This window comes from Sander vitreus, chromosome 2, assembly GCF_031162955.1.
Source record: "Sander vitreus isolate 19-12246 chromosome 2, sanVit1, whole genome shotgun sequence".
NCBI classification, from domain to species: Eukaryota; Metazoa; Chordata; class Actinopteri; order Perciformes; family Percidae; genus Sander; species Sander vitreus.
Window position 1 is genome coordinate 35660725 of NC_135856.1, and position 20158 is coordinate 35680882.

General features: G+C 39.7%; 1 protein-coding gene across 1 annotated transcript; it reads right to left on the minus strand.

The window, feature by feature from the left end:
* Positions 1-6995: 6995 nt before the first annotated feature.
* Positions 6996-16324, minus strand: hand2 (heart and neural crest derivatives expressed 2). Its single transcript, XM_078270359.1, has 2 exons — positions 15172-16324; positions 6996-8425 (listed from the first exon to the last, which is right to left on the minus strand). The coding sequence occupies exons 1-2, from the start codon at positions 15793-15795 to the stop codon at positions 8300-8302; spliced, it is 750 nt and encodes a 249-aa protein (XP_078126485.1). The 5' UTR covers positions 15796-16324; the 3' UTR covers positions 6996-8299.
* Positions 16325-20158: the final 3834 nt, after the last annotated feature.

The following is a 20158-nucleotide window of genomic DNA, read 5'->3' on the forward strand; positions in this document are numbered from 1 at the left end:
ATATTAACAGGCATCATGAAAGAACTTCAACTCACATTTAGGAAATACTTAAGGCTTTGTTGGCTAGACTCATGGCAGTTTTTTTTTCCATGAGGGATCCAGTAACCTCCAGTTTACTTCCGGGCGCCCCATCAGAATGAGTAATCATTTATTTTCATTTAATTTCCAAAAATAGATTCCAATTGGAGAATGGTAAGGAATGAACAATGCAATCGCCACCGTCATCTGTCTAAAGTGTGGGAGCTATATGCAGTCTTGATCAACAACCACTTCATATTTCTCCAGAGGAAGGAGACTGGGATTTTTGAATGGCTTCAAAGACATAGCCTTGATGTTCAAACACTCAGGAAAGATTTACTCTGTAAGATGACTTAAGGTAAGGTAAGGTAGTCTTGTCCCAGAGGGGCAATATGTGACACAGCCAGTAACCTAGGAAGGCTGTACCTACCACCAGACAGGAGCAAGGCATTTCCTGTGCCAGAGGGGGGGTTGTGTGGTGTGCTAAAAAACCTTCTTAAAAACTCTCGCTCTAAATAAATTGGAGAGATCGGTCTACAATTTTCCCGCACATTTTCATTATCCCCGGAAGTCGTTTTTTTGTCTTTTTGGTTCAGTAAACTGTACCAACTTACGAAGGTATAAGTATGCAGTGATTCAATAAAACAACAATAAAATGTTCTCATCAAAATCACATCAATGTTAAAATTTTGAAGCTTATGAAAGAAATACAAGCACGGTTGGCTTTCTTACACACAGCGTCAACATGATACACAAAGGGTCAGTTTTGGTCTAAGACGCTCCCTAAATATGTATGCGACTACACACACTCCACTGCCTGATCACTGAGGCAGGCTGCACACAGGCTGTAAAGAAACAGCCTCAGCTAGGTTGCCTGGGCTAAAGTGTTTGATGTTGAAATACCCAACACACCCTGATGACCTCAGGTTACATCATTGATATCCTTGACGTTCCACTTCCGGGATTGCTCCGGTGTCGCAGGAAATTCATGCATGTATTTTCCTGTTTCGTTCCGCTTTTTTTGTATTGGAATTTTAATTTTGGTGGATTTATGAGGACTATTTTGAACTGCTCCTCAGATCTCTGCAGGGTAAATCCAGACAGCTAGCTAAACTATCTGTCCAATCTGAGGTTTCTCTCTCACAACTATTTTGCAGCGGCTCTGTGCGTAGTTTAGCACCGCCCATGATGATTGTGATTGGTTTGAAGAAATGCCATTAAACCAGAGCATGTTTTCCTCCCATCCCTGTGTGGAGTAGCCAGACCCTCCTTCAGCGCGCTTTGGAGGATGGTCTGGTAAAGCGAGACTACATCATTGATGATGTGCCCAGGCAGGGCATCAACAGTTGCAGGCAAAAGCGAATGCAAGGCTGGCAGTACTGGGTCACGAGTGTAGCACAGTAAAATACTTATCAATGGAGTGAAACTCGTTTAACCCTCACATTTAATGGAAGTGGCAGATGCACAACAAAAATACAGTGTAAAGGACAACAACTGGTTAAAAAAAAGATTAGGGGTTAAGAAAAAAAAAGAGCCAACTGTCTTAGACCAGGCTTTGTTACCCTTTGCCTCACTAAATTTAATTCAGCTGTCTGATTGTAATAATGATAATAGCCTTTTTTCCATTCCAGTTTCACACCAAAGTATGTTATGTTCAGTCAGTATGTGATTTGTTTTACAACATTCCTTGGTCATTAGATGTTAAGCCCAGTTGGCCATACAGTAATAGTTAATTCTATGTGCAGTGGGTGCATTTAGTTCAATGTATTTGTTTGTGAATGCTTGTAAAAGAAATTGTGAGCATGACAGAGAACCTGTTGTACTTCATTTTCAGGTACAGCTTTGGCTCAGCTTGTAATAACAGATACTTGTTTAGTGTCTAATTGTAATATTAGAGGTAGTATTTTACTGGGTTTAAGGGAAAATATTCAGTGTTTTTTTTATTTTAGCTGTGGGCCTTAGTTTGTAGTAGAAAATGATAACCATTAATATACTGCAAATTCATAGTCACTAGCTCCATTGCTCTCTATAACTGACTCAGAGATATAAAGTGTCTTTATGTTGGAGTGTGTGTGTATTTAGATGTGTGTGTGCATGTGTTTATGTCCCGGTCATTGTGGGGTCAACTCTGTCTGACGCCAGCTCTCTAACTAATTATGTGCGCTCTGTCTTCACCTGAGGCCAGACTCAGGCCATTACATCTTGCGTTAGTCCTTGTCAGGATGAGAGAAAAAAATCCTCTCGAGCTCTTTTTTTCCCCCGTCTCCCACCAATAACATACTGGGATGCCAGATAAGGCCTTATCAATAACTGAGTGACAGCTCCATCAGATACCGTGGCAATGTAAAGACCGGGAAGCATGTCCATAACTGTTCTACAGGGTGGGTTAATTGTGTTTTAGTGTTTCAGCTGTCAACATGACAAAACTGTTGTGACTTTAATTGTTAATGTATTTAGCAGGTACAAGTTTGGGATTACTTATTGGCCACAAACTTAAAAAGAATTCAAACTATTCAGATCACAGAATTTTTATTCAGTCTGGGTGAAGAAACATTTGAAATGATTAAACCATAGGACTCTAACACTCATATTAAAATCATAAATCATGCCTAAATACACAGCTTCTGTTTGTCACTAGGGAAGTTAGCTGTTTATGTCAAGCAACTATGCTCAAAATTGCTCTTATGGAATAAAAAGTGAATAATTGCTACCAGCACCAGAACAATGTAGCCAAAAAGAAGCTCAGGTAAACCAAGCACGACTCTTCACGGGACGTTTCACATTTTTGAGGAGGTGCACATCAGCCAAATAGTGTATGCTACAGCAAAAGCATTACCAGCGTTTGCCACAGGAAAATGATTAGGCCTTTGCAGAGAAGAATGTTGCAGAATTTTCTTGCAGGAATCTCCTGTTGTCTGTAAAAGCAGGTGCAGCTGCAAACATCACAAATTTACATAGGCTTTATTGTCAACAGATAGAAACTGAGCAAAGTGATATAAGATGGGTGAACCCATGCATGGTGTGACTTATTTCAGATATTTGGACGGAAGCTAATAGACTTAAATCACTTTTCCATTGGATTACCACCCGCCTACTTTAAAGCTTTAGTGCGTAACTTTTTGATATTAATGAACGTCCATTACATTCAAGCCATTCCCAAATAAGTTGCTACAAAGCTAATTAAGAATATCAGCTCCACACAACTCTCTCTGTATTTCTGAGTATGGCTATGTTCAGAAGATTGGGTTGTCCGATGACTTTCCCGCACAGAAACTTGAGTGAAGATAATTGCCTCATCTGAAGAGTTCATAATGTTTTTTTAATCCTCCGTGTCCTCCCTGGCTACGAGCAACTGTGTGGAGGAGGAGAAGGGGAGGTCGGGGGTGGTGCGTGATCACGGAAGGCTTGTATCATGTGGAGGTGCCGACAGTGTTGTTGTCATTACTTAAAATTCCTCATGGGGGCGACAGAAACTACGCACTTTAGCTTTAAAGAATTATTCAAGTGGGATGTGAGAATGTTGGGCTCAAAATTGTTGATGTCACAAATCACATAAGTGTGTCACTGTGGGCAGCAAACAGCAACAACACTACTATGTGACGTTCACACAATTACAACAAACAAGAGCAATAGCTGCTGAATGTCATTCACTGTTGAATTTATGATAAACCATCTTGGATCTGCGTTTTTCAAATAGTTAAATAGGCCTAGATCAACTCTCCCAAGGTGTAGCAACAAGATGTCATCCTGTCCTCCTTCCTGATGTGAAGAGAAACAGAGACCTCACAAAGACACAGTATACAGATACAGAAATGTATGTTATATGTTTTAGCTATATGTAGCTAAAAACTGATGACACTTTGGCATGAATGCCACAGGGGCGGGGCCACAGGGGGATTGCCCCCTTCTGAAATTTGGTTCGGCCCCTAAAGTTCCCTTTTTTGCTTCAGAGATCTACATTAGCTGAATTTTGAAAGATACACAAACTTCAGTATATTGTGTGTGTCCATAGACTATGTTATTACTATATTATATTGATGGACATTCTGGCTTCCCAACGCTCTGTGAAATGAAGCCAAAAGGGAAAAAATTGGACAAAAGTCTGCCCCTTAGGCATAGGGGGTTGGGGGGACTTGTCCTCCCCAATAACTAACATTGTTGTCTGACACTTTCATTTTTGGTTTGCCTTTTTAATGACAATTCCACCCCAAGTTGATTGCTGTTAGGTAGGTTTTGTGGTTTTTTTACCTGCAAAAAGTCACCACAATTCAGGAAACAATGTGTCAATGAATTCAATGCATTCTCATCAACGGGTTTGTATAATATCGTGTGAAAACAACAATTCGTATGATATCTTACGACTGGCGACCGGCCCCCATTATGTATGAGGACGCCAACATGTCCTTATACCTAAACAACAGATTATGTTGATTATCAAGACCCCCAAAATGACGGATGACCGTAATGCAGGCAGCTCATAACGAACAATTACGCTTCTTGCTAGGCGGCGACCTCTTGTGGCTGTAGTAATTATGGTTTTTAACATGTGACCGTAACACGTGACTGCGGTGGAAATTTTAATCATGTTCTATTTAACGTAAAAGGCACAGTTTTAAACACATATTGAACGTTGTGAAATGGAAATAGTTACGTTTAGAAAACAAAAATACTTAGGGTTAGTCAGGGATTGGCTTAAAATGAGTCACTACTAAAATGACCATGTAACATGACTGCATGACGGACTAAGGTCCGTAAACTAAAACTCGCTCAATTTGACTTTTGGTTTCACATGGGACACAAACCCCGGGTCTCCTGAGTGAAAGACCTGTGTTTGTTTGACCCATCCACTACACTAACCTGCCTCCTCACACGGAATTTGGTGCTCTTATAATTTGTCACCTCGCTTCCTCGATTGCTGTTGCGATTATTACTTCTGCCACAGGAGGTCGCTGCCGAGCATGAAACATAATTGTGGGGCGTAATGAGCTGCTCGCACTATCAATCTATACTATCTGGGTGAGGACGGTCTGGACAGGTACCAAAATGTGACTGTTTAATGGCTAGATAAAGGTCACAGTGACGGTTGTGAAAGTTAAGTTTGGGTACCAAAACGACTGATTTTCATTACAAAAAAACACTAGTGCCCTTACTTACGGGACACAAAAATCCATCCCCCGGTTGAAAGTCCTATGTTTCCCCCTTAAATACCTCCGGGACATAAACACCGCTCCCCAGGTGAAAGTCCTGTATTCCTGCTGCGGTCATTATTACTACGGACAGCAGAGGGTGCTGCCTTATACAGCAAACATCATGTGGGGCTTACAGTAAATAAATGTGTGGAATTCATACGAATAACAGTACAGTTCATGAGGACAGCCTGATGAATTACTCACATTTTCCTGGGTGTGGAGTCCTAGACCCCCAGCTTAATACTGGGGTCTGCTGTGTAAAGTATGGCTCCTTTGTGGCACTTGATTTAGAAAAATTCTAGGTCTGCCCCTGCTTGACAAATAAATAAGCATATATTATATGTATTCATAGTTTTTCATAGTTTTTCTACGAATAAAATTGGAATGATTTTTTTTTTTGTACTTTTTCCATCATTCCTTATGATAACACTATGCTCACACCATGACACCGACACTTACAATCGAGTCCAATGGGACAAGCAACAAGTGACCAGAGATTCAAACAGGTTTCTTAAATCCCCAGCTCAACCCATCAAACTACTTACTTCAATGGGCAAACAAATGAAATGCCTGTTGTAATCATCCACTGTAAAACTGCATGCATTAAACATGAACCAGGAAATGTCTGCAAGACCCGATGCAAGCTTAAAATAAACAGTTTGGGTTTGGCTATAATTGTAATATTTGACCTTTTATTTTTATGATGTTAAAGTGTCCTCGCACTTGTGGTTACCTCATGAACTCCATATAAAGCTGTGTCTAGCAGGGCCAAAAAAAACCTAAGACATTTAAAAAAATCCTTTAAATGCCATTTCATGTTTATATATTTCCCTGCTTATAAAGACGTGAACCTGACAACTTTTTAAACTGTGACACACTCCGTTGCAAACTTGGAGTCAGAAATAAAGACACAGCCTAAATTTAAACATGGCACATGAATGGGACCTGCTCTTGACATCACTCTTAAATGAATTGGCAGGGCTTTTAACACTAGATAACAAATAAAGAGTTATTCATGTTGCTGTTAAAGGTTTGTGTAGTCTATTAATAGTTGTAAACACAGAAGTAAAACCCTCATTTTTAGGCTTGTCAGTTGAGAAAACTATTATTATATTAGAAAGTAAATATATGTCAATAAAGCAAGCTCTTAAATTCTATTTGTAAATATATCTCAAATTTAAATAAAATGTAAATACAGAAATCATGAGGAGGTAAAGAAAAAAATAATTGTAAAATGAATTATATTACACCACAACATTAATGATGTATGTTGTATGACTTAAATGTGTATTTGTATATGTGACAATGATGCAGACTATCAATTATTTTGCGTCCCTGTCCAAAAGTTCTATACTATATCCAGGCTCAGTTTTGGTCATGACATGAAAGTGACAATTGAAAATGATTTTTAGGTTATGATTGGTTATTAGGCTACTTTCCTCCCTTTGCAATAGGGAGCCCTATTCACACGCTGAACAACACAGGACTTTAAGGAAGATGTGTTTTCCCCATACGTATCGAAGCTACAGTGGATAACATTGCATTGTTACGTCATTCTCAAACCTTTATAAATTAGCGAGGAGGATGCTGTTTGACCGACTTAAAGTAAGAAATGAGCGCAGTTTGCGTCAGTTACCATGTAACCAGCTGGTGGTTTATTAAATTCATAACACTGTTTACAACCAACATAAAACATTATTTAGACTCCCAGCACATTTTCACACCACAACATGGACACTTCGTCATCGTTGTGACGTCATTACATTTACAACCAAAAATTGCGAGAGAGAGAGAGAGAGAGAGAGAGAGAGAGAGAGCTTCACGTACAGTTTGTCGTTAGATCAAAGGTAGCCTACTCAGTAAATGTCCGAAATCAGTCAGCGGAATGGATGTTTGGGTCCTTCTAACAGCCGCATTGCACATAAATATGTTCCGTTAAATAAAGCAGAGAACACGGTGTGTGTGTGTGTGTGTGTGTGTGTGTGTGTGTGTGTGTGTGTGTGTGTGTGTGTGTGTGTGTGGTGTTGGTGGTGGCGTGGGGGGTGTTTCAAAGAGAGAGAGAGAGAGAAATGGTTCCGCCAATCCCAACCCTTTTTCTCGACAGGAAGAGAGACTCCGCCGCACTCCGTTCACAATCTAGCAGTGGTGTAAAGCTATACATCTGGTAGAACACAACCTAGAGATTTAGATCACTTTTTAATTCAGCATAGACTACATCCCATCCACCAAACAGCACCTATTTCATTAGAATGTGTTCAAGAGAACCGGAGAGTTATAACTCAGTATGGTTCAATTGGACGGTGACGAACAGTGCACCTATTTATTCACAGGCTCAAATGTTAGCCTGTAGAATGGATGATGTATGATGGATTTGAACCGGTTCATCCCCCTCCAACCCTACGCAGCTGCTCTAACGCACATATGTCGTCCAAGCTCATACACTTTTGCTGTATTTGAAATAGGCCTATTTCAAAGTTCCACTCACATCTACTAGGCTATGTTATATTAAGGAAATAATGATTGACTCAACGTCTAGAATAGGCTATTTCCATTTGGGGAATCCGTAAATGCATCCATGTTTTTGGTTTGAATGTTTGTTTGTTTTTTCAATTCAAATCCTCACTTAAACGTTTAAGAACACCATTGAATTTGTGATATTTTCATAAGGTTTTTTTTTTTTTTTTTTTTTCTCGAGGTACAATTTAAGGAGGACATTCGGGGTCGGGGGTCAAACCCTGACACAGAACAAAACCGCAGAAAGCGCCTTCGCTGATGAAAGGTGGGAGAGTTATAAATCTGAAGTTATGTTCTATGAGGAACTCCAACTATAATAACTTTCTTCGTGTCTCACCACAGTAAGATGAACGGAGCTACAAGCAATACAGAGTCCGCCGTTCTGTGGGAAGGTAATAGCGTCGAGGTCCAGAGAGATGATGATGATGATGATGATGACGATGATGATAACTGCCATTCCAGTTCATCAGAGCGCGTCATTAATGTCCCATCATCACTCTTGTCGAGAGGCAGAGCTGGCGGAGGGAAAGGGTGCTATCAGCTCGCAGGATGGAGAGAGGGAGGGAGGGAGGGAGGCGCTACTGTTTGAGTTCCAGAGCCCAGACATGTTGAGGCCATCCTGTGCGTCCTTTACTCTTCTTATCGCCCGCTGACGAGGAGGATGACGATGAGGATGACGATGATGTTGCCTTAGGGATCTCCACCTGTAGACACGTGACAATTATTATTTATGTTATGCATATTGATCTATGTTTTAATACAATCAGCCCTGCTCCCAGTAGACCACATGGACAACACACTCACACCATGCAGGACTGATAAACCCATAGCAATACAAAATGGGACTGTGCGATACTGTTAATACATTTTACTATTTATTCTCTTTACTTATACTTATTTATTGTTTGTTTATCTGTGTCTTGTACTTCGCCTCCTATCCCTTGCTGCTGCAACAGTGTGAATGTCCCCATCGTGGGATTGATAGAGGATTTTGAATCTTGAATTATCTTTATATGGGCTATGGTATGGAAAAAAAAAATATATAGCCTATAGCTAGACAGGCGATTGACAGCAGCCTTTGTCACCATGGAAATGGTTTTACATTTCTGTCATTGTCACTGTTCTCAAATGTGCAGCGTGATATATATATATATATATATATATATATATATATATATATATATATATATATTTTTTTTTATAATAACAGATTACTGGATATTAGACGTTGACTTTTGCTGAATGTTTATGAGAGTTGGTTTTCAGGTCACACAGTTTACAGTGATTTTTTTAGATAGCCATTATTAGACTTATTAACATTACGATACTAAAGTTAATAGAAGAATAACCTGTTAGTGTTAAACACTAAGTGTTTATATGCTCCACACTTTCAAATGTATATTTGCCACCTGCCTTACTCGGGTGTTCGGGTATAACAGCATAATTAAAATCATGAGCCTAAAATCATAAAATCTAGCCTACAGATTTGTAATAGTTTTATAAAATGTTCAAATCTGCTTGTGTGTATGTGTGTGTGTGTGTGTGTGTGTGTGTGTGTGTGTGTGTGTGTGTGTGTGTGTGTGTGTGCACGTGGACGCTTATATCAATAACGCATTTCCTGTAAACAGTGTAAAATAAACGGAAGGATTTATTGTTGTAAAGAGCAGGACCAAGTAGATTTCAAAGTTAAATAAATTATCAAATATTGTTCTTATTTCCCGAGCCCTCTCGTTAAGACTTGCGGTTTCCATCTGCCAGCAGCTGAAGTTGTTTAGCCTAATCAAAATCAAAATATAGATTAATATACATGTGGTAGAAAAGCATTATAGTAGTAATACAAGTTTTTATGCCGTATTTCCTTTTCCACAAATAGGCTACAAACGCACGCAAAAGGAGAGTAAAATTACAACAAAGTTGTTTTGTCAATAATAATATTAATAATAATAATAATATTAATAATAATCGGACCTCCTGATTAAAGTGCATTTGATGTGTGGACTGAGCAACAAAACAAAGCAATGAGACAATAGCCATGCTATAAAGTAGTAGTTGGAAATGAGCAAATAGTTCCTTTATAAATATTTAAAAAAGGATTTATAGTGCGGTGAGTTATTATCTTGACATTGTGCCACTAGAGAAGCATCCGGTGAAAATCATGAACGGACTGTGTGCCGTCACTGAGTGTTGTGTTTGATGACACAGTGACACTGACCTGCTACAGGCTAACAATGTCGAATGTAGTCATCCTTATTCAGTCGCTTTATTCTCTCTGAAAGACAGCATCTCCAGGATTTGCACCAGCCCCGACTCATCATGTTTCTCTCAGTTCAAACTTCATAAAAATGTGACAGCATAATGTCGCGTTGCTTTTAGCAAATACAGCCCACACCAATGAAGCGGTAAACCACTGTTCAGTTCGGTAAACACGCTTTACTCCATCAGCCATCCATCCAATCCAGCACTAGAGGCGGAAAGCAACAGAGTAGCCTACATTCTAACTTGGGGCGATTTTGAAGTATAGTGAGACATGACATGACTTGAGTATAAGCTTCTTTCTTTTTGCAAATATCAAACACATGATAATCTCATAAAACATAAGCATTGCTCAAACAGAACTCCTGCAGTAGGTTAGCGCCTTCATGTAAACGCAATAATAATTCAACCCTCTGCACTCTGCGTTTACTTTTATTGACACATTTAAATGCTTTACTTGTTGCGCTTGAAAAATTTAGGATTTTCTTGCTATTACTTAAAGTAGGCTATAACGGATTTTAATATTTTGTCACCACTGAGGAATATTTATTTGTCAATATGCTGCAATTTCTAAGTGTGCCTGTACTGGAAATGTACATTGCTAGACTAGACTAATGAAAGAAAAACAAAGACAGAAAAAGATACCAGTTAAATAAAAGAGTGCTCATTGGCGTCCTTCCAGAAATGTGCTTATAGACTTTAATACACGCAGAAACGGCCAGATCTGTGTTTTCAACTCTCTATGTGTGTGTATGTGTGTATGTGTGTGTGTGTGTGTGTGTGTGTGTGGGGGGGGGGGGCAGCAAAAAATGGGACGTATCGGGCCTAATCCAAATCGACCTGATTCGCAAACATATTTCGGTCCAGGTGCGTTAATAAAGTCATAAGGTCCAATAAAATACCAGCAGAACGTGTCAGTTATTACTGCAAACAGGAGGAGGCTGTGCACAATGATATAGGCCTACACAACTTTACACCCAACAAGTTCATCCCCCGTTGTGTTTATTGTGTAGTGTTCTAGTCTCGTGGCCGCAGCTGCCTCATCGGCCGGAACAGCTCGGTCACGTTCTTTCATCACAAGAAGTAAAAAACAGTAAAGGTTTCATTAAATATCAAATTATAAAATAGTAACACGAAAAGCGACGATAACAACAACAACAACAACAACAACAACAACAATAATAATAATAATAATAATAATAATAATAATAATAATAATAATAATAATAAGAAATGGGATCAAATATGTGGATCAAATACTTAGGCCTATCTGAATAAGGAGTATATACGGTTTTACACACACTGAGTTGATCTTGGTTATTATTCTGGACATGTCCCTGTTATTAATAGCACAATCACAGGCTAATGTCATTATAAGAACATATCATTTTTTCATGTCATTTAATCATTTGGTAAACATTTAAAATGGTCATCTAATTGAATGTCATAACTAGGCCTACTTCTAACTAACATTTCACAGCCTGTACTATAACTTTCTGATATTATAAAAAAAAATAATGAAAACATAAAAATAATTTTAAAAAAATTAAAAAGAATATGAATACATATAGCCTATATACTCAAAATGTGCTTTAGATCTTTTATGCAATGTCTATATTAACCCGATAGGGGTTTTGTTAGTGTGTTGTTACACTTAACTGAAGGATTTTTGAAGGTTCTTGCAAGGTTCCAGTCCCATGTGCTCTTAGTTGAGGCTCTATTAGTCTGCAGGCTACATATCACTTAAAGTGATATATCACTGTGTTCCCAGTCAGGCTGCTGAAAGCAGCACTAGCAACATTTAAAATTACAGCTCTCTATTTCCTGCACATTTACTTGATATCACTGACTGTACCAAAATGCCACCAAGTATGATAGATAGCAATCAAAACAGTTTATAGCACTGCAACAAAATAAAAAGATGTGCCGTAATTCAGTCAGTACCATGCAGGTCTGTCACCAAAGGCGAATGGTTTTTGTATCATGCTCCAAGTTGAAATATTTAAGATAATGAACTAAATTTACATTTGCCATCACTTTGCCACTGCACAGTGATAACATAATTCAGGTGAAGATTAAACATGCACATATTTTGTCATTTAAAAAATGGATTCAAAGTGTAGCCTAAAATAAGTCAAACTGATCAAAGTGATCTGAAACAGCAACCTCTCCCTCCCTCTATGAAGTCGATTTTGCACAAACAGGATCTTTGGATTATTCCAGTGCAGTACAATAAACATCATCATCCACACTGGGCCACCCTGAGGTAGACCATAGCTGTAATCAGTGACATACAACAAAACAGTGTGGATGAAGAAAAAAAAACTTATTTTAATTGAAATATCTGGCCTATCTTAATTCTCTCTTGCAGTGTAATATAAACTCAGAGTCCCTGAAATGACTGTTTATTACCTCAAGTCCCCCCTTATTTGCAAGCTTAGAGGTCATCCTCTAAATACACTTTAAATTCACTTATGGGTTAACCACTTCATCATTAATGTAAGAGCAGACTGAGGAGCATAAGCAACATTAAGTGCTTACTTTAGCTGCACTGAGGATCAAACTCCCTTAGTTACTCCTCTCATACATGCTTCATTTTAAATAAATGGTGAAGGAATTTTTAAACAAATTAAAGAATTCTGTTCACATATATATAGCCTATTTTTTTATTCAACTGTAGTGTCTCAGTTGTAGCAGGGGGAGTGTGTATTTGAATCCAGGACTGGAGTTTCATGACAGAGTTGACATGAGTTATTAACAGGACTACATCCTTCTATTAGTGATTGCAGTTTGAAACATGAGGAAAATTTGCTTTCTGGCTTCAATTATGCACCACACTTCCTATAGGCAGCACGTTAACGCAACAGACAGGAAATAATTATTCTGTTCGATTTTCTTCTAGTCTATTCTGACCTGCTCTGTATGATCATGTATTGTTTATTTTACACTTAATTTCCCTTCCTGGACTGAAGCTCGATGTTATCTCTGGATAAGATGAGATGTGATGATGTGTCAAAACAACAGGCAGACAGTTTTGTCACAGTAGAATCAATGATGCTTAGTTCTGTTTGCGTAATAGTACATTAAAATACCCTACATTATTAGCTTTAGCCAGTGTGATCATACAGAGGATATGTAAATACAATATAAATAAAATAACAATTTGGTAGTAGCTACTGTGTTCGAACAAGCACAGCTGAAACGTGTTTCAATGTCTCCAATGTGCCAAACAATGAATCCTTAGGGTGCTTGTAAAGCTGTAGTCATAGGATATGGGCAGCATATGCAGAGCTGGGACCGAAATGATGTGGATAATAAAGTGGACTGTAGGGATGAAAGCATCAAAGTGTTGATAGGAATATTAGTGCTGGGTCTACACGGCTGAACCTGAGCCCTCCTGGCTCCACGTTGTCTGAGGATGGCAACCAATTTTCTGGCTCCACTGTTATATGGACTATGGACTAAAAATCTTTTTGTTTTATATGGTTCAACTGTATGGGGAAAACAATACGTTTTTCTGTATGTATTCAGTAATCAATGGTTAAGGAGTCAAGTGTTAATTCTAAAAATGGGTAAACACACTTACAAGTTTCTGTTTACTCTCTCTTCAGCAGCCCCCCCTAGATGCTTCACTGGCTTTTTCAAATTTCTCCCCCAAATAAATAGGGCTATGAGATTCCGTCCATGTGTGTGTAATTCATGCACAGGAAAACGCCTGTGTTGCTGTTTACTTTTTTCTCTCATGTGTAGCCTGGCTTTTTTAGCTGGGTTTGTGCTAGCTTTCTGGCCTGCTGACTCAGTTAAAGATGACAAACACTGTGTGTGTCATATGGTGAGGTCTAAATGGTATTTGGACAGTCTACATTGGTAGCGTGTGGTAGTGTAGTACGACAGATTCAGCCTATAGGCTGCATAGGCCCATTTATGATTATACAAAAATAAAAATAAAAATATTACAGAATAACCGTTTCCTACTTTACATTTCCCTGTTGTTTGTATTATTATCCTCATCTTCTTGCTTTGTAAAATAGCCCACCGGGAGCTGACTATTCATAGACGTCATCTTCTAATCAATAAATGAGATTAGTCTAGACAATCAGCAAAAAGTATTTCTGCTTGATAGTGAATCTCAGTCAAATTGCCGCTGAGCTCAACTTTATTTAGCCTGTTGCGCCATTGAAAAAACATTGAAGCGGAGTCTATCATACAACTTCTACTTTATCTTGCAACGGTCAATATATAACGTTATCCTCTCAAAAATAACCTCGTTTGCAGATCGCAAATGTAGGCCTGGCCTGATGGCCAGTGACCCACGACGCAGGATCCTACATTCATTCAGTTGACACAAAGCAACCTTATATTTTAATAGGCTTGTAATTTCTTTTTTGAACAATTTGTTCACGCCTTTCTTTCTTTCTTGTATAAAGGAACAGTAGATTTTGAATTTGAATAAATAGGCCACATTTCCTTATGGATTATAGCCATGTCCAAACTGATCTGTAATCAAATGTTTTAAAAAAGCTGAGTTGGCCCATTGTTTTTTTTTTATTTTTATTTTTTTAAAATAAATTCTCTAATGTGTTACCAATACGCACGCTGATTTTACTCACATTGTCTTATTTTGTATTATTTGTTATGGTCTGTTTTTGTCCTAACAAAATGAAATGTTTGTTAACAACGTTTTCATAGCCTACTGTATTTCCCGTCAGAGCTGCCTTTTTGACTCAGTAGCTAGAACTAATGAAGAGAAGGTATTCACAGGATGGTCAACTGTGTCCTTCAGGCGTTAATCTTCGTGCAATAATTCAATTTGAGAAAAGCAACAATGAATCATCTCCCCCCCTTACAAAGAGTTTGAATTTAAGTCATGACTCGTGTCAGTTAAATGTTTTTATGATTATTATTGTTATTATTATTATTATTCATTTTTCAAAAAGGCGACTGCAATTGACAAAATCAAGAGTAGGCTACGTTTAGACAAGTTTACAATCCACTATAGGCTATAATTAATAGACTAGTTTATCTCTGTTTACCAGACAGACCAACCAGAAAATAATGTGGTTTGAGTCAGCTTCAGCAATAATAATAGGTAGTCTGATATCTGAGTTATTTAGCCTACTCTTCTTTTATTAAAAAAGACGTTCAGTACAAATAGTGGCCTCATAGGTTCATATGTAGACCTATGTCATGCTCTTACCGCCTCTCTCTTCCTCCGCTCCTCCCGGGCCTCCGTTTTTTTCAGCTCGGCCTTAAAAGCCTGCGTGTCTCCGTGCTGTCCGTCCTTGTCCAGGATGTCCATCAGGTAGGAGATGTAGCTGGTGGCCAGCCGCAGTGTCTTGATCTTGGACAGCTTAGTGTCGGCCGGGACGTTGGGGATACACTCCCTTAGCTCCGCAAAGGCCGAGTTGATGCTCTGGGTCCGCCGCCTCTCCTTACGGTTGGCCGTCGGTCTCCGTTTCACGGGCCGAGGATGTGTGTGGTGGGGGTGCATACCGACCGCGGCTCCGTTCACCGAGATGGCGCCGGTCCCCGGAACCAAGCTGCCGGCTCCGTAGTGGTGGTGATGGTGATGGTGGGGGTCCAGGCCGGCGGTGGACCCGCCGCCGCTGTTGCCATGGTACTCTGGGCTGTAGCCGGGCGCGAGGCTATACTCTGTGGGGGACATATCCGCGTGGCTTATCAGCCAGCTCGTAAAGTACGGAGGAGCCCCGGTATCCTCGTGACACCGACCGGCCGCCGCCGCCGCCGCATGCAAGGAATAGTGGTGGCTGTCGTGGTGGTGCATGACCGGGTGGTGAGGGAAGCCCGAGACAAGACTCATAGTGACACACACACACACACACACACACACACACACACACACACACACACACACACACGCAGGTCCTTCTCGGATGCTGCAGCAGTAAACTCGCCTTCGCTGTTTAACGGTTGTCCAGGGCAGATGTTTGCATCTTGGATAATCACCCAGCGGATTCCGACAGAAACAGCCCGCCTGGTCCGATCGTGACGGTCGGTAGCCTATAGCCTATTCCGTGCAACAGTAGGCTACACCCGGGCTAGTCCTGTCTATAGTGGCCCTGTAGGCCGCTTAGTTCTGTTCAAACAACTCCTCCTCTAAGACATTGTTTCTCTCTCTCTTTCTCTCTCTCTCCCTCTAGTTATAAAGTCACAGCAGCGTGTATCCCTCGATCCTTTTCTTCTCTCTTCTTCTTTTTAGAAACTCACTCACAGTGTGTAGCCTATTCCTCCTTTTTCCTGTGCTTCATCTCATCCTCTGTGAGTCAGTTAGCTGTCAGCCTCAGAGCCGTTTGGCAAGGCAGGACCAGTCTGGGCAGGCACTGGGTCACTACTGGCTAGTTGATACTGAGCTATGGTAAAGCCAGCTTGTCTGTATGAGAAAGAGAGAGAGAGAGAGAGAGAGAGAGAGAGAGAGAGAGAGAGAGAGAGAGAGAGAGCGTCTGATTTACTACGTCATCTTTACTACCGGGGAGGAGAAACTGACTTCAGAGCTACTGTCAACCAATGGCGAACCCCCGCCCCCTCATCTGGCCCCGTCTGCAGGCTCTGTTTACTTCTCTTTAATGTCAATGGGCCTGCTAAATAGACCTGCTGGCTCTCTCACACACGCGCGCGCGCGCGCACACACACACACACACACACACACACACACACACACACACACACACGCGCGAGGGTCACGCGCACGCATGCCCAGCAACAATTAGCTTACAAGGTCAGGAATAAAGGGAGATGATCCTGTTCTCGTTTCTAGCATAAAGTTTGACTATTATACACATACGGTAGCCACAATGTAGGCTATCAGTAGCCTATATGCCGTTTTTTAAGTAGGCCGATTTATGTAGCCTAGGCTATTTCAAAACGTTTTTCCGAAAAAATATAACACTGCTTTCCAGTTTTAAATAGGACACGCTATATTATTATTGATATATAGTCTATAGCATTGGCTACAATGATTTAAAGTGGGTATCTTGGGGGCGCCTGGGTAGCTCACCTGGTGGAGCGTGCGCTCCACGTACAGAGGTTCAGTCCTCGCCGCAGCACTGCTGCATGTCATCCGCCCTCTCTCTCCCCTTTCATGGCTAAACTGTCCAATAAAATGCCAAAAAATTATCTTACAAAAAAAGTGTGTATCTTGAGAAGCCAGGATATACAAAGCTGGTGTTTGGAAATACATTCATCATTCATTTTGATAAACAAGTTCAATTTAATTGTATTGATTAGGTGGCATATCATAGCCTATCTGTTGAAGCCATGCGGACTATCTAGTCCTCCTAAAAATTCGTATCCTATATAATTCAAAATGGCAATAGCAAACGTCTGGGGAGACCTGGTACGCTGTGTGTATCTGATGGGTACCATTTGGGTTGTGTGTTCTCAGTTTGGCTTAACTTGTGCTAGCAGAGCAAATGAAGGAACCAGTGGTCCACATATTTCCAGTTGACATGATGTCAAATAGTCACTCTGTGAAGGCCACAGAAACAGACACTAGCCAGCCCTGGACTTGTGCAATGCATGTCAGTTTTCTGGACTTAAATAAATACATTTATTTCGTTGCTATAAAAGCAGGGATTTTTCACACACACACACACACACACACACACACACACACACACACACACACACACACACACACACACACACACACACACACACACACACACACACGATAGCAACACCAAAGAATGGTCAGTGGACAGTTGGCTCTAATTTCCCGATGTTTACTGATAATAATCATAGAAAAATGATCCCAAATGTAAAAATGGTACTATATTTACTTTATTTTGTTAAGAGTAATGAAAAAGTCCAAATTTGGTCTTAATCATTTCTTTGTGATTTGTTATATGTTCCATAGGCCTACAAAATACCATTGTTATGTAGGTATAGCCTTTTTGTACATATGTAATTAAATAATTACCACATGCCTTTGTAATGTTTTTTTTTTTTTGAAATTTAAATAGCTGTATTAAATAATTGTGTAATTTACTTTACAGTAGCCTAAAGAAAGACGAATTCTAATCTTTTCTTTCTTTTTTGTTTGTTTACAACATGCATAGATAGCCTAATAAAGGCTATCTGTGAATTTGACTTGAGCGTTGAAGCCTAGTCCTTAAATCATTTATTGCTGCTTCCAGAAGACCCGTTTTCCAAATCAGCTATGAGACCAAATTAAAGCTGGGAAAGGTTTATCTGCAGTCGCAACCTAAAGAATATGTGACGTTTCATACGTCCATATACGAGATAGATAGGCCTTAAATGTATATAATAATAATAATAATAATAATAATAATAATAATAATAATAATAATAATAATAATAATAACATTTATAAAAAATAAAATAATAACAGTCTATTTCTAAAGCAAAACACTGTTGATGTCAATCAGCATACATGCGATCCAGGCAGTTGCACTAGCCTATAACGGCTACAGTTTATGAGGTTTAACAGAAAACTTGAAATCTGACTTCATGTACCCTAAAAGTGCACCCGGTAAAATGTCCGGGCTGTTCCGAGCTGACACTGTGACCGACCTCCTGACCGCTTTCCTCGGTTTCAGCAAAAAGAAAAGCCCGCTGGATCTCCGGAGCTGCTGAACTTTGAAATAACCGTTTTGAACACATTTCAGAACCTTTAACGTTTTCCTTTTTGTTTTGCTACACGTTCTTTCTTCCCGTTTATTTCAACACAAGGAGCTTTTGAACAAGGCAATCCCCACAATGAAGTTGAAATGTGTAGACTATACTTCGCACAAGCCTATCCCTCCTATTCATTTCAGAGGGGTCACAACACGGCGCCCTGGACGATATAAAGTTTCGATATAAACGTCCAAACGTTCTTTGCTCTTTCTACTCTAGCATGACAGTGATGTTAATACTTATGAGCTTTCATGTCCAACGTATTAAAACAAGCAGCTAAAAGATCCAACACATATTTACTCAAATATGAATGAAAACAACATTTCTATACTTCTACTTCAGTTCAAAGAGAGTGGGAGAGAGCGAGAGAGACAGAGAGAGAGAGAGAGAGAGAGAGAGAGACAGAGAATGACAGAGAGAGAAAGACAGAGAGAGAGAGAGAGAGAGAGAGAGAGAGAGAGAGAGAGAGAGAGACCAGAAATCAAATGGTAACTTAGATCTAAGCCATGTGGAAAATAAATAAATACATAGGTCTAAATAAATACACACATAAATAAAATACCCTTGTTCCTCTTAATAAAGCTGTCTAGGTGTAGGAATAATTTAAACCTGGGCTTTCTTAAGTGTCATGTCATTAGAAATGTCCCCTTTGCTTTCAGTCAGTAGAGGAGCCTTTAGAAATTTAGAACCATGATACCAAATTATCGAACTAGTAATCTCAACAAATATTCAGTCTGGGGAAAAACATCATTTGTTTTATTATGCTAATTTCCATTACATTGAATACTAATAGAAATTTGGTTAGGGATGCCTGGAAAATCTTGCTGGACCTTTGGATGACCCTTTGAGGGCTCCTGAATTTACTTGCTACTTCTGAATTTATGCACTTTATGTATGCTTGCATATTTAATATTCTTCTAACCTTCTAACTTTTTCAGTCAATTATCGACTCTACATCTTCACTATAACACTGTTTAGCTATCGGGACCTGAAGAAGAGGTACTGCATTTGGCTGTTGGGTTTGGTGTAGAGACGCGTGTTGTTAGTTTCAGTGCTGTAAATGTGAATCTAAAGTAAGGTGCTGAACACAGCTAGCATGCTTCCCACAGTAAGAAAATGCCAGAAGCCTGACAGAGGAACCTATATATGTTTCCTATGTCCAGAGAAGGACCTCCCATTCTGGTGTTAACCCCCACTTTTGGTTCTCTAAAGATGTCAAGAATAGACATAAAGCCCTGGGCAGAGGGCGATATAGAACTGGATGCAGACCAATATGAGTTGTGGACAGTATGTGGGCTTGGGTGATGTGGTGATTTCATACCGGAGTGCAGAGGGTTATTGGTCCCAGGCAGGTTGTGGACACATTGAACGTAAAGAGCCAGGTAGTAGCCAGATGGCAACAAGGCTAAATTTTGCCAGGGTGGACACTGTCTTCATTTCTGACTTCAGTAATGAAAAGATATATATTTTGGCAAGGCACATCAATATTAAATGAATAAATGAATCAATTGAATCAATACAATGTT